This window comes from Canis lupus, chromosome 10, assembly GCF_011100685.1.
Source record: "Canis lupus familiaris isolate Mischka breed German Shepherd chromosome 10, alternate assembly UU_Cfam_GSD_1.0, whole genome shotgun sequence".
NCBI classification, from domain to species: domain Eukaryota; kingdom Metazoa; phylum Chordata; class Mammalia; order Carnivora; family Canidae; genus Canis; species Canis lupus.
In genome coordinates this window covers 48979688-48995326 of record NC_049231.1, presented here as the reverse complement: position 1 = coordinate 48995326, position 15639 = coordinate 48979688, and the positions used below count along the sequence as shown (strand labels likewise).

The 15639-nt window shown below is 40.6% G+C and overlaps 1 protein-coding gene and 1 long non-coding RNA gene across 2 annotated transcripts in view; one reads left to right on the top strand and one right to left on the bottom strand.

Annotated features, from left to right (window-relative positions):
• Nucleotides 1–400: 400 nt before the first annotated feature.
• LOC106559413 lies at nt 401–3414 on the bottom strand. Its single transcript, XR_005365861.1, has 2 exons — nt 3275–3414; nt 401–3092 (listed from the first exon to the last, which is right to left on the bottom strand). It is a non-coding gene; the product is annotated as an uncharacterized LOC106559413 (long non-coding RNA).
• The window catches only part of SRBD1 (S1 RNA binding domain 1), a 189748-nt gene continuing 177459 nt past the window's right edge, over nt 3351–15639 (top strand). The window contains exons 1-3 of the mRNA XM_038551198.1: nt 3351–3476; nt 8833–8912; nt 10868–11048. Coding sequence (XP_038407126.1) covers nt 3426–3476; nt 8833–8912; nt 10868–11048 — 312 coding nt within the window. The 5' untranslated portion in view covers nt 3351–3425. The remainder of the gene's footprint in view (nt 3477–8832; nt 8913–10867; nt 11049–15639) is intronic.

Genomic DNA, 15639 nt, shown 5'->3' with positions numbered 1-15639 from the left:
TAGTTTGAAATGAAGAGGAAGAAGGGCCTTGTAATGTCCTGGGTGGGTAGACCGTTCTTGATTTAGTATATTTAGAGATTTAACAGTTCCTGAGCATCCAAAGATTCAGTCTTGCACTGGCCAACAAGGTGGAGAAAGGAGAGATCTTTGCTTTGAGTTGGTAGTATATGGATGTCTTTAAAGGTACTGGGTTTAGAGGCCTGGGTAACTTAGTTGGTTGAGCTATCGACTTTCGGTTTCGGCTCAGGTCATGATCTCGGGATCCTGGGAGTTAGCCATAAGGCTCTGTGCTCAGCGAGATACCTGCTTGAGGACTCTCTCTTTCCCTCTCCTTTGCCCTTCCCCTCCTTAAATTAAAACAAACAAATAAATAAATGTCTTAAAAAAAGAGAGTACTAGGTTTAAATCCAGATCTGCAATTTAATAGCTGATATAACTTCAGTCTTCTCATTTATAAAGAGGATTATAGCAACATCTCATTGAGATGTAGGTTAAATACACATACATGTAAAAGCATTAACTTAGTGTGTGACACAAAGTAGATGATCCATAAATAGAAGTCATTAACATTATTACAGTGTCCCTGGGGAGACAGATCCCATAGGGAAAAGACTTGAAAACACAGACAATAACATGCAAGTGATAACATACCAATAAATACCATATTAACAGCTCTATGTTTTGCAGCAATAAAATAAATAACCTGCATGCAAATCCAAAACATGTTTCATTACTCCCAAACTCTATTGCATAAGTCTCAGGTGAGAGTCCAAATTATTCCAGGCTAAAGCCATGAATTTTTTGAAATTCAGCAATTAAGATCCAAAAGTAAACAATAGACTGGGCAAGGTCCTAGAGAGAAAAGGCAGTTTTTATGCTGGGGCCTGGTTTATACTTAGTGATTATAAATTTCCTTTGACAGCTTTTAGTAGGAGTGATTGTCTTGCAAAATTCCAACAGAGAAATGTTTTCTGGACAGTGTTACTTGTCTCTGGAGTACGTCGCCACCTGCATTAATTTTAGAGGACTCTGCCCCAGCTTTTATTTTTCCCAGATGTCTGATGTCTAAAAATTTATAGGTTATTTACTTCAACTTAGTAATCTTTTTTTTTTTTTTTTAAGATTTTACTTATTCATTCATGTGAGACAGAGAGAGAGAGAGGCAGAGACACAGGCAGAGGGAGAAGCAGGCTCCATGCAGGGGAGTTCCATGTGGGACTAGATCCCAGGACTCTGGGATCACAACCTGGGCTGAAGGTGGCGCTAAACCGCTGAGCCACCCTGGCTGCCCTCTTTTTTTCTTCACCAGTGGAAAGTCAAATATCCCTGATGGAGGAGTCAAGATCTAGCATAATGCCGGTCAATCTCTACTCTCACCCTCACTTTATACTGTGGCTATTTTGATATACAATCCAACCCTGATTCTAGATAATATCCCCGACCTTAAACGTGGGTAGCACAATTTGACCTCAAACGTAGTTGAATAGTAAACAGTAAATTATTATTGTTGATTATCATGACCCAGTTTCCCCTTGTCATCCAGAACTGTAATGTGTTCTCTAGTATTTTCAGAACTAGAAATTATGGAGCAGACTGTGATTATAGCAGACGGTTCCAAACCTTCTGGAACCATTTCAAAAGGCAACATGAGACTACAAATTAAGAAGAAAAAAAAGAACTCTGCAATCTCAGAAATTGATCCTTACTGTCCAGGAAGGTTAGGTATAGCTGAACAGACTTACTAAATTCAAAGAATCCTGTTTCTTCCTGTCTCAAACATTATCCAGCAAAATTTATGGTCACTTTGGGTAAATCTGTAGCAAGGCTCACTGATAAGACATTTCAATACCTTGTTTGGCCTTTCAGTACTCAAAACACATGAAAATGAGTCATTAGCAAGGAAAGCTGCTCTATAGAATCTTCTAAAAGTTTTTTTTCTTGAAATAATTAAAAAAAAATTTTTTTTTAAGTAAACTCTACGCCCAATATGGGGCTCAAATTTGCAACCCCAAGATCAAGGGTAATATGCTCTACTGACTATGCCAGCCAGGCATCCCATATCCATAGGATTTTGATCTGCTAAATTGAATCTCAACAACAGACTTATTTCCCTAATTTTTCAGTCTAATTTTTTTGGGTCTGTTATTTTGAGTTTACAGTGTGGTGTGTTTGGCAAAAAAAAAAAAAAAAAAAAAAAAAACCGAAACAACAACAACAACAACAACAAAAGAACACACGTCAAAACACAAGTCATTTTTTCATTTCTACTGAATACTGGTTTTGAGGAAATATATTCAAGGTAAGGGAAAGAATTGCTGGGAAGGCCCTTCATGGTTTTTAACTTGCAATGGGGGAAAAAATGGAACTTGGGGGATGCAAGTGGGGGTGAGATTCTTTGGAGTCATCAAAATAAAAAGCAAGAGCTACTTTTGTTTTGGTGGGAAGGGAAATGGAAACGCTGGGATTAGGAGCAGGGCTCACCTGGGAGACACTGGGTCTTTAGGACAAAAATCACAGCACTTTTTCAAAGCTCTGAAAATGAAATGGGTCAGGGTGTTGTTCTCCTTTTTGACCAAGGTGAGGTTATGTGGGAGAGGCGCTTGAGCCCATGAACTCTGTGAGCGCATTTGCTCCGCATATGTAACGGGGCACCTTATGAGGGATGGGGTAAGACGAGGGAAGGGGTGGAAACAAGTTCAAAGACATCAAGGGCTTTGCCCACGTGCAATAGGAAGTTGCAAACCGATCCACTTGGCAGCGCAAGCCGCCGAGACCGAGACCGCAGCAGGACAGCGAGGACTCCAGGGTCAGGCTCTTCCTTTAAGGTAGCAGGCGCCTCAGGGGCGGTGTGAGGGCTTCTCAGAAGAGGCAAAACGTGGGTATTTCCAGAGACGAAAGCAAAACCCCTTGTCTTGGGGCTTAGGAGGTAATGAAACACGCTAAACATACGCCTAAAACGCGGCCAGGGAAGTTCACGGACGACGATTAAAATCGACTTTGGAAAGAATAAAACTTGACCGTTTCTCATTTTTCTACTGCAAATTCCGAGTGATGTAATGAAAAGAAACATTCTTGATTGAATTTGAAAGAAGCTGGATGCGAAGAGAGGAAAGCGGGTGAAGACACGAGAAAGCACCGGGAGGCGCGCCGCGCGGGTAACACCGCCGCCCCCACCTCCCCCAGGACCCGGGACAAGCGCTCGCCCCCGAGCCCCCGGCCCCCCGAACCGCCCCCCCCGCCCCGCCGCGACCCCGCCCCGGGAGCAGGGCCCCACCTCAGCGCTCCCGCGGGATCCTCGCTCTAGCCCCGCCTCCGTCCGGCTCCGCTCCATCCCGCTCCGGTACAGCCCGGCGACTCTGCGGCGAGCCTGAGCGCAGCGAGGCGGGACTTCCGGCGTTTGAAAAACTTCCGGCGGGAACCGGAAGATGCGGTCACACACCCAGCATCCCGGGCCTTCTGACTCGCCGGGCGGGAAGGTGAGCTGAGCGTCCGCCTGGGCGGTGTTCCTGCGGCCTCGCGTGAGCGCGGAGCCCGGGCTCCGGTGTTCTAGGGGCCATTTAAAAAGTTCGGAGCGCTCATTTGGGAAATCACATCCCTCTTTAAAGTGCTAAGTCTCATGACATTTTACGGTCTGCGGTCTGTGTCTTCCAGCCTACACCCGGAAACCCCTCTGCCTGCCGCGTGTCACCTGGCGCGTCCTCTCAGCGCGTGGGGGCAGACGTGGGAGAAGCCGGGCAAACCCAGATTGTCTCTGTACCTCAAGTTATCGGAGATGGGGGAGGAAGCGCCCTTTTCACCATCACATCATGGCCTGGTCTGCGTCAACTCCATCCTTAGCAGGGCGCCTGGCTTCCAGGAGGCTCCGAATAACTCTTGAGGAAAGGAATGAATGAATGGGAACTCTCTAGGCAACTTTCCTGTAACCTCCCACGCGCCAGAATGCCATTCATAGAATGTTTGTGGAATGGGAAGCAAGCCTAGGCTTGATGTGTGGAGCTCTGGGTTCTAGCTACATAACCAGAATATAGGTTCTCCCTTTGAGTAAACCATTTCACCTCGCTGGATCTCAGGCGTCTGATTTTTTTGTCGTTGTGGTTGCCTTTGTTTTTGTTTTAAAGGTCTGTATGAGTTCTGAGGCTCTTTCCACGTCTATTACTTTATTTTTATTACGGAAGGATCTTTGCTCACGTTCCGAGCACTTTTTGTACTCAGGGAAATTTCTTTAGGTGCCTCTTAAAAAGTTGTTCACCTCTGCTCTTCCTAAAATTTCTCGTGGATTTCCCAATTTTATTTTATTTTATTTTATTTTATTTTATTTTATTTTTTTATTTATAAAAGATTTATTTATTTATTTATTTATTTATTTATTTATTTATTTATTTATTTATGATGGACGTAGAGAGAGGCAGAGACACAGGAGGAGGGAGAAGCAGGCTCCATGCTGGCAGCCCGATGCGGGACTCGATTCCGGGACTCCAGGATCGCGCCCTGGGCCAAAGGCAGGCGCCAAACCGCTGAGCTACCCAGGGATCCCGGATTTCCCAATTTTAATGTAGCATTTACATGTGTGCCAGTTTCCTCATCCCCCTCCCCTTGATTTTTCAGTTGCCCTTGTTTAGTGCCTCCTCCCTGAGTAAGGTCACAGCAACTGGTTTTGAATGTGCTCATGTGTCCACAGAGCTGAGACAGCCTTGAAAGTTAGAAATCTCAAGTCACTAAGAATAGGAAGGTTCATCTATACCATCACTCTTTGGAAAGAACAACGAGTGCCATGTGTGCTATTGCCTAATAGTGATGGGGAAAAGTGTATACTCCTCTATAAAGACCGTTTTGTATATATTCTTATGTTCATTTAATCAATAGTTATAGAGCAGCCGTTAAGTGCTAATCTCTGTTACCGAGAAGTGAATAAGGCAAATGTGGTTTCTTCCTTCATGGAGTTTACTGCCATAGAGTAAACATGGGGGATGCAGACAATAAACAAGGATAATTATAGATTGTGCTTTGTGTAGTACTGTATGAAGGAAGTAAATGGGGTCCTATAATAATGTGATATCTGAGAAACCCATTTTAGGCCTAAAATGCTGAGGCCTAAGAGATGAGGAGCCATCCTATTGATGAGCAGGGAGGATAGTGTTCCAGGCAGAGTGAACCTGAAATGGCAAAGGATCATACTTGTTATAGTGACTGAAACAATGTAGTGACTGTGGCTGAAGACCTATGGCACATGATAAAGGTGGTTAGAAAGGTAGGTGGGGGTCAGTTCTGTAGGGTATTCTAGAAGGCTGTGGTAAAAAAAAAATATATATGATTTGATTCTATGTGGAGAATGGAGTGGGAAGTCATTAAATGGTTAAGCATTTTCTAAATCATCTTTTTTTTTTGCATTGGTATGTGGAGAATGAGTAGTAAAGGCAAGAGGGGAAGCAAGGAAGCTAGTTAAGAGGCTATTACAGTAGTCTGGGTAAGAGATATTGAAGACTAAAGACACTGGAGATCACAGAAATTTAGCCTATATTTTGGAGGAAGAAGTTATGTTACTAGTAGACTGGTTGTGGGAGGTAAAAGTAAGAAAGATTTGCAAGGCTTTGGCTAGCAAATAAAACTTTAGAGGATGATAGATGTATTCAGGATCTTGAGTGTGGATATGGTGTACATATGCCAAAACTTATGAAGTTTGTACACTTTAAGCATGTACAATTTATTATGTCAATTATTGCTCAATGAAGCTATTAAAAATTTTCCAAGTTTCTGGTTTAGCCATTCACTTAGGTGGATGATGGTGCCATTTACTGAGATGGGAAAGACTGGGGTAGGAATGGGTTTTATAACAGGAAATGGTTATCAAGACTTCATCGTAGATATGTTAAATTTTAGGTAACTTTGAGGCATTTACATAATTTCATAGGCATTATGAATAATTTACTATGTAAATCCGTATCTTAGGCAAGATTTGGGATGGAAGTATTGGGATCGTTAATAAGTAGATGATATAGATATTTAAAACCGTGGAAATGGTTTGTTAGTCTAACAAATCCTGTGATATGAGGAAAGGGAACATGGGAGGAGTGAAGGTTGAGAAACAACTCCCAAGAACACTCTGGTCTTTAAACTGGAATATACATATCCTTGGGAGTATGCCTGGTGTAGGCAGCTTTTAAGAAATAATTTCTAGGTCCTTAGTTTCTGTATATACTTTTTCTAAAACTGATCACTCTGAAATTAACCGTGTGCTCATGCATATTCTCCTTTCCCACCTTTTCTTTTTTTTTTTTTTTCTTAAGAGCACACAGAAGCACATGTGCCAGAGGAGAGAGAGAGAGACAGAGAAAGAGAATTTTAAACAGGCTCCATGTCTAGCACAGAGCCTGCTGCTGCAAGGCTGGATCTCACAACCCTTAGAGCATGACCTGAGCTGAAATCAAGAGTCAGACATGTAACTGACTAAGCCACACAGGCACCCCCTCCTCCTCTTTCAAATTCTTATTTTTCTAATTGTCAAAAGACAATTTTATATCTTATCTTTCAGTGGTAACAGTGCTTCCAGGGTGCCTAATTAAGGGACATTTAGAAATATTTATTTCAAGGAAGTCTTCTTTAATGGTTAAAACATTTTATGAGACTACCAGCATTTGTCTACCCCTATTTTAAACCCATTTCTATTAAGGATGAAGTATGGAGTGAGAATTGGTGAATGGTGGTCCATAAGGGAATGTTCTGAATTCAGGTATATTGTAAAATGGGGTGGTGGGAGTAGATGATTTGGTTAGGTTGTTTGTTGGGAAACTTAGTATGTTCAGGTTTTTATTTTTGGGCTAGTCAGATTGTCCAGCGAAGAACCTTTCCATTCTTCTCCCTAGAGAGTAAGGATCTGACTAGGAGCCTAGTGGGAGAAGAGGACTAGGGGGAGGGGTTCTCTACATTTAGCATTCCCATGCCCACAACTATACTTGATGTCCTCTAGCCTAGAAACTGTTTTATCCTCTCCAGAGAATAAATTTCCAGATCTCCAGATGTCTTCCTGGGTCAGTTGCTTAATAGCATAAAGTAGAATAGGGCCTCTAGAGATATTCCTTTGCCTCATACAGCTTATACCAGCCCTTAGTCTCTTCATCCATAGTTCCAAGGTATCAGGCACTGCTTCTTAGGATTTTTTTTGAGGATAGTGCAAAGCAAATTGGTTTGCTTCTGGAAAGGTCCCACTGCTGACTTGGAATTTTAATTTTTATGTAGTGAAATCTGTTTGTCTTTTTGTCTTTTGAAATTTTGAGTTATGCCTGGAAAAATTTGTATACCCCCACCTCTACTCCAAACTATGAAAATGATCATCTTTATTTTCTGTAGTACTTTTATAGTTTTATTTTGTACATTTTAAATCATTAGCATAGAATAAAATTTTGTTCAGCGTGTGGCAGTAGGACTTAAATGTTTGTTTTTCTCCACAGGGATAGCTTGTTTTCTTAATACCACCTATTGAATAATTAATTTCTGCCCTGGTTTGAAATGCTACCCCATCATACACTGACTTTTTCTGTTTGCATTTTTGTTTTGTTGTGTAAAATGCAGGTAACACAGAAATTAGAAGTTACCCTTTTTTTTTAAAAAAAAGATTTTGTTTATTCATGAGAGAGACACACACACACACAGAGAGAAGCAGAGACACAGGCAGAGGGAGAAGCAGGCCTCCTGCAAGGAGCCCAATGTGGGACTCCATCCCAGATCCTGGGATCACGCTCTGAGCCAAAGGCTCAGCTGCTGAGCCACCCAGGTGTCCCAACCCATTTCTTTATGATCAATATCTAGAAGCACTTATTTGAAGAAAGATGACCTGCATAAACATAAAATGACAAAAAGAGAGGTGAAGAAGATGAAAGATTGTCCTGTCTACTTCCTGGAGACTCTTGTTTCTTTTGTTCTGCTTTCCTCTCAGTGTTCTCTTGGTTAATAGTGAGTTGATCTATATAGAGCTGAGGGCACATGTTCTGTTTGTGACAACCTCTTGTTATTTCTGTGAGGCATTCCTTTTCCTGTAAGTGGAAGTTAGAACCAGAGGCATTATAAAATATGACTGGTTTAGAAACTTTTAAAGGGTTCCAAGCATGTCAGAGTCTAATGTAGTTCTTACGGCTTGACATACACTCTTTAGATAATAAAATTTAGTAGCTAAAGTAAATTTGCTTACTTTCTATATTATAGGATGTCTCTGGTTATTTGTCTCAAGTTTTTAAAAACTTAGGCCTTTGAATTTAGTAAATATTTTATAATGACATTAGTGATTAATTTATTTTTTTATTTTCAAATAAGTGTTAAATACTGTAAATTTTATTTTAAGGGAATGGATATCTTTTTTAGGAATAACCTGGCTGCTTGTTTAGTCTCGCAACATCATTTATTTGATTGTCAGCTTTGTAGATAGGCTTTTCTTTTATATTGTAAGAAGATACAGAAGTGGGAAAATACTTCTAATCTTCGAGATACCTAGTTTAATAGAGGATTTTGTCATTTACTGTCTGATAAGCCATTTAGTACCACTTGGGGTATACTCAGTCATATAACTCTAAAAAAATTAAAAATTGTCACCTTGTTGGAGCTTACATTTTTCCAAAGGTGGCCTATACTCATCATGCTTTTAAATCATTTGAAGCTGTTAGCTGCTCTTATAGTTGGCAGCTGTGTGGGAGGGGAAACCAGTTCTTCAGGCTTTTGAATGCTTCTCATTTTTTTACCAATGGCATTTTTTTTAACATCAGGCACATCACTTTATGGACAACATAAGTGATCAGTCATTCAGGTGATTCAGGGCATGCTGATTTTATGTTCTGTTTCTTTCAGATGTCATCATTGCCAAGAAGAGCAAAAGTAAAGGTCCAGGCTGTGGTATCCAAAGATGAATTCTCTTCCTTGTCTGAGTTGTAAGCATACTGGTTTCATATGGGGTTACAAGAATTACGTATATTTTAAGGAGGAATGCATTGTCACTTACTAATGTAAATCATTTAGGTTGAAGAAGGCTGTGTCTGTCTTTCTCCCTTTCTTAATTTCTTTTTTTTAAGATTTTATTTATTCATGATAGACAGAGAGAGAGAGACAGAGAGACACAGGCAGAGGGAGAAACAGGCTTCATGCAGAAGCCCAATGTAGGACCCGATCCCAGACCCCAGGATCAAGCCCTGAGTCAAAGGCAGATGCCCAACCGCTGAGCCACTCGTGTCCCAAGGCTGTCTTTTTCATTCATTAGTGAAACAAATGTTTATTGAACTCATGCTGTATCTCAGGCTCTATCTCAGTGTTGTTAAACTATTGAAGAAGGAGAGAGAAAGTAACCAACCAAATATAACATGATATTTATACTAGAACATAAGCTCCCTGAGAGCAGGGGAGTGAAGACCTTGGAAAGACCTGAAGGTATGAAAGATGTGCTTCAAGAGTGAGCGCCAGATGCACAATTAGTAATAAGAGATGACCAGCTGTCTTAAAACTGCCCACGTATAATAAAATAATACGTGTAATTAATGTTTTTCTTTCTAATACCTGAAAGCCCTTTTGTGTCTGTCATGTGACCTTTGAAACTGCCCCCCTGTGAACTGGGGTCTGCACTCCTGCTGGGTGAGGCTGACGTGGAAAGAAGTCATTCTGCTCAGTTTGGAGATAATATGAGCAGAACCCTGCTTTTCTGTTTCCTTGGTTTTTAAATTCTCCCTCCTTTCAATGACACTACTATGTGTTGTGTGAGTTTAAATGATTTTGTTTTTGCCTACTCTTAGGCTTTAGCTTGCATCTGCTTCTGAAGAGAATTCACTGGGGGACTATAGGAGACCTAGGAGAGCATAATTTAGAAGAAGTCATTTAATCAGGTTTTTGCCTCCAGGCAGAGCTTAAACCATTCAAAAAGCCAAATATCCCTATTCACTAGCCTAAGTGAAGGAAGTGATTGTCCTTCTCACCAATACTGACCTTTTACTTTAGGGGTAGGCATAGAATTAAGTGGGTTGGCAGGAGCATGATGTTTCTTTACCAGGGTTCACATGGCTATTTTTCCTCTGTTGTTGCTGTGAGTTTGATTCGTGGGTTGTTAGAAAGTACTGTAGCTGCACCTGATCCAGTATAAACCAGGAAACAAATCCATTCTGTGAAAGGTGGAAAAAAAACCAAACGAACAGAAAACGGTTAATTGAAGCATTTGGAAGGATCTTGGTGCTGGCTTTTTATGTAATTTAGGGTGTTTCCTAGAGCCATTTCCCATTCCTTGCATTGGTTTGAATAACCTTAAGTAAATTTGATTACTGCTTAGGAAATTGTTTAAGCATTTTTCATTGTTATAATGGCAAACCTTACAATGACTGGTGTGACACCACCTGGTAAATTGCATAAGATAATAAATGATTTCTTCTGTTGTGTGTGTGTGTGTGTGTGTGTGTGCACGCATGTGCATGTGCTGGGTAGGTGAGGGGGGGAATGGAGAGACCTGTGATTCATAGCATATCAGGGGCTGTTTTGTTTTTTTTTTTTTTAAGATTTTATTTATTTATTCATGAGAGACACAGAGAGAGAGGCAGAGACACAGGCAGAGTGAGAAGCAGGCTTCATGCAGGGAGCCTGATGTGGAACTCCATCCCGGGACTCCAGGATCACACCCTGGGCTGAAGGCAGGCGCTAAACTGCTGAGCCACCGGGGCTGCCCTCAGGGTCTGTTTTTACATTGGTCCTTGATCAACTCTTGTTTTAGGATCTGTTCATAGTCTGTGCTCACATCACTCCATTTTATATTAAACACTTACTATTTTATTCTTCTTTTAAGAAACATGTCTTTTGCCTTTAACATTTGGCCTCATTTTTCCTAGAGTTTTTTCTGTCAATTTACTTCTAGATCATCTGCCTCTGAAGAAGATGACAAGGAAGATAGTGCCTGGGAGCCCCAAAAGAAAGTCCCCAGAAGTCGTAAGCAGCCTGTTGCCAAGGAATCCAAACCAAAGAGGGTGCCACGGGTGAAGAAGACCACCCTACAGATCAATGATGGCTCAGAAGGCGTGGCTGTTAAGGAGGAGCTGGTAGGTGCTTCAGTTGAGTGGAGGGAACACTGTAGTGCTTTCTTAATTGTTGATGCTACTTTGTCCTTAGAGTGGGACAGAACAGGTGGATGACAAAAAGAATACCACAGTGGCATTCTCTACCATGGGCCATAATAGTATTTACCATTAGACCCATTGTGTTGGAGGGAAAAAAATATTTATCAACTGATATATTGGTCTATTTTGCTATAAGCAAACACTGTACCTATTCTAATCTGGATTAAAGCAGCAGCAACAACAACAATAAATTACAGGCCTATTGCATTAAAGAGAGTTATGCATTTCCAAAATCATTCCCTGTCATATTCCTTTAAGAAACTGCTTCCATGGTACATTTGAAATAATACTCTTTTAATATGCAGTAGAATACTGACTTTCCAGGGACACATTTATTGTGTATAATAGGGAACATTACAGTGTACTTTGCTGCGCCCTTGGATTGGGCTTTTATTTAAATCAGCCTTTCTCCAGTTATCCAGTACCTCTGTTTCTTCATATTTACATATAAGCTTTTCACTGAATACCCTTTGAATGGGTGAGCAGGCTTCATCTATAGCTGAGAAGGTATTGACTTCTTTCATCTTGTTGGCAGAATTTGGAGATTTTTCATTAAGTGCGGCATGGCTTCACCTAAAAGTAGCTTGATTGCCTAACTTAGGAAAGTGGTTAACCACTAACTTCTATCAGTGGTTCTTGGTATTAGGATATAAACTCTGAGAATCTGATAAAAATTATGATCCCTCTCTTCAGTAAATGTACACATGCCTGGCCTCTAAACATTAAAGTATAGCTCAGGAAGGTATAGCTTAAGAACCTTGTCATGGTGATTTTTTGATCCTTCCAATGATGCTCAGTTATATGTATAAACTATAGGGGAAAAAAAGAATTCAGATAGGAAGTCTTTCACTTAAACATTCTGGGGAGATTTAGAATTTCTTTCAGAACTGCCAAAATTCACACATTTTATACTTCAATGAAGGGACTTTGAGCATGTTAGAAGAAGGTTTGGCGTTCTGCTCTGCTGTAGCCACCACCAAACAAAATAATTGAAAACCTTATTTTGGATAGAACTAGAATTGGTAGCCTCCTTATAACTTTATTTTTAGCAAACATCATAGACAGAATTAATCATTCTTTAGTCTCTTCCTGCATATGTTGCTGGCATTTCCCAACCCACTGGCCATCCCTCTTCATTCATTGAAGACTTTAACTCAGCCCCACTTTACATCTCTCTCCCATATTTTGCTCTTGTTCTTAGTGACTTACCCTCCACTACGATGAACTCCCTATGCCTTGTGTTCTTGGTTCTTCGACCTCCTCATCTCCAGAGACTGTGTCATCTTCTCTGCCTTCACCACCCCTCTCATGAACTCACCCTGAATCTTGCCATTATTGGAAACTTCGACGACTGACATTCCTTTTCAACCATCCTGCTTTCAGAGCATCATCTCACCTTTTCCTGTGCTTTAGCTCACTGTTCAGAGGTCCTCACGGCCACACTTTTACAGCCTTGTCACATCTTGTTAGTTCTCAACCCCAGGGAGCTTGAAAAAATGCCAGTGCCAAAGCCCCTGTTCTAGACTCATTAAATCTGGAAGGAATTCTAGGGGTGGGGGTGGGCCTGGGCCTCAGGAATATTACTTTCCTAAAGCTCCTCAGGTGACTTTTGGGAAAGCCACAGCTGATCCTTGGACTCTTGTGCTTCACCACATCTGCTTCACAGACCACTAAGAGTCAGCCCCTCTCTTCCCCTACCTTACCTCGTCTAGACCACATAACCTCTTACTGAAACCACTTTGTGTTCATCTCACCAGTTTTGCCCTTTTTTCCTTGAGTCGCGTGGCTGATCAGTCCCGACGTGGGGTGAGCCATTGCCTCTGTTCAGCCAGCATTGAGCAGCTGACTGTTGCTGAGAACAGTTTTGACCTAATTTGTCTTCCTTTAGATTCACAATCTCAGACCTCAACATTGCACTGAAAATATCTGGGAGGCTCATTCTTTTTCTGTGGCACATTTGTTTTCCTGATTTTTTTCTCTTAAACTTCCTAAATTCCTTTTTCTCCTCTCAGCTGATGACATTGCCTCCTATGTATTTGAGAATACATGAAGCTCCTCATGACCTCACACCCAGGTGAGGTATATTTGCCTCCTCCCCTGTCCTGTAACAGTGAAGGTCATGCCACCCACTGGGTTAGTTAATCCCACTGCTGGGGCTGTTGTCTCTGTGTCTGTAGTCACCCCCTTTCTTTTCTCTTTTCAACTTTTCTTCCAGTGGTTCAGCTGCTACAGAGTATAAAAATGTTCTTTTAAATATAATTTTTAAGAAGCCTCCCTTCGACTCTTTATCCTTTTCCAGTTATATATCAAGCTCACCCAGTACAACACAAGCCAAGGCCAAGGTTTGCTAACTGATTTGACTGGAAAAGACACGAGGAGCCACTTTTTTGCTTTAGGCAGTTGACTACTTTCAGAGACAGCAAAAAGAATAGTCAAATTCTTCTTGGAGTCTTGAGTTTAGTCATAGGCTACATAATAACCATGTGGAATGTTAAGGCAGATAAAAACAGTGAAGGCAGAAGAAAATGAACTTTGATTATTCAGTCTGCCAAAGATTCAGGTTGAGCATAAGGAAGAAAAATGTTCTCATGGAGGCTTACTAAACTTAAGTATGTCGCTGAGACAGGCTATAGAAGCTTAGGAGCTTCATAAAATGGAGAGCTATTTCCCTGTTTTCAATGATTTAGATCTACATTTTTCAAAACTTTTGGTCTTTGAACCCTTTTGTATTCTTAAAACTTATTGAGGACCCCAGGGAACTTCTGGTTATGTGAGTTATTGTTACTGATATTTACCATATAAAAATGAAAAGTGAGAAATTAAAATATTGATTAATTTTTAAAGACTATTACATGTTAATGCAACTAATTTTTATTGTAATGAAAAATAAGTACATATTTTCCCAACCAACAGCAAAAAATTAGTGAGAAGAATTACATTGTTTTACATTTTTACAGTTATCTTTAATGTTAACTTACTAGACTGTAACTGAAGTGTATGAAGATAACCCACCTCCACACAGATACATATTTGGAAAAGGGAGATGTGTTTTGAAAGGTTTTTCAGATGAATATTCTTATTTGATGTACTACCAAAACTCAGTAAGTGGTAGTTTCTTAAAAGTTTGTTTCATTGTGGAATCTGAAACCATATTAATGAACTTAACTATGCTCTATTACATTATAATCCATTGGTTTGTGTTGTTATTTGTTGTTATTACTCATTCATGATTTTGTGACATTTATTGGTCATTTGGAAAATATTGGTGCATTGATTTATGCAGATCTTCCAAATGTGAGGATCTTTTATTATCTGATGTCAAAAAGTCACATTTGTTAATATAACCTCCAGTCTCATCACAGTGTTGGGAAGCAAGTTCACAGTGGATACAAATTTTCCAAAATTCTAATTTTCACATTGATTTATTTACTTGTTTGTTTTAAATTTTCACTTTTAAAGCCTGAAATTTACTCTTGGTCAAATGTTTCCTTAAAATGACAGTCTCAGTTCATTTCTGAAAAAAATGCCCACCAGATATCCAAGTTTGAATAACGATCGTTCATCAGTCATTATTTCAAGTAAAAATGGTGATTTATGGAAAAACAAGCTGGTTCAGTTCACAATTGAAACGAGTGCATAAGAGCTTTTGCTCAAGACAACCATTGCACGTCTGTATACACTGCCACACAGCAGAAGTATTTTATGTATACTGACCATTTCAGCATACAGTATTAAAAAGGTGTGTTTTCAGCCAACCGGGGTGGCTCAGTTGGTTAAGTGTCTGCCTTTGGCGCAGGTCATGATTCCAGGGGCCTGGGATTGAGCCTTGCATGGGGCTCCCTGTTGGCAAGGAGCCTGCTTCTCCTTCTCCTGCTGTCCTTTCCCTTGCTTGTACTCACTCTCACTCTCTCTCCCTTGCTCTATCTCAAATAAATAAATAAAATCTTAAAAAAAAAGATATGTTTTCAAGGACTGAAACTTTAAAATTTAATAATTTTTAAAAATTATTTACTTATTTTTTTTAAATATTTTTTTCTTTATTTATTTATGATAGTCACAGAGAGAGAGAGAGAGAGAGGCAGAGACATAGGCAGAGGGAGAAGCAGGCTCCATGCACCGGTAGCTGGACGTGGGACTCGATCCGGGGTCTCCAGGATCGCGCCCTGGGCCAAAGGCAGGCGCCAAACCTCATACTTATTTTTTTAATATGGGCTCCATGTTCAATGTGGGGCTTGAATACACAACCCTGAGATCGAGAGTAGCAGGCTCTACCAACAGAGCCAGCAAGGTGCACTAAAACTTAATAATTTGGGCAGCTCTGGTGGCGCAGCGGTTTAGCGCTGCCTGCAGCCCGGGGTGTGATCCTGGAGACCTGGGATCGAGTCCCACGTCTGGCTCCCTGCATGGAGCCTGCTTCTCCCTTTGCCTGTGTCTCTGCCTCTCTCTCTCCCTCTCTGTGTCTCTCATGAATAAATAAATAAAATCTTTTTTAAAAATTATTTTTAAAATTAAT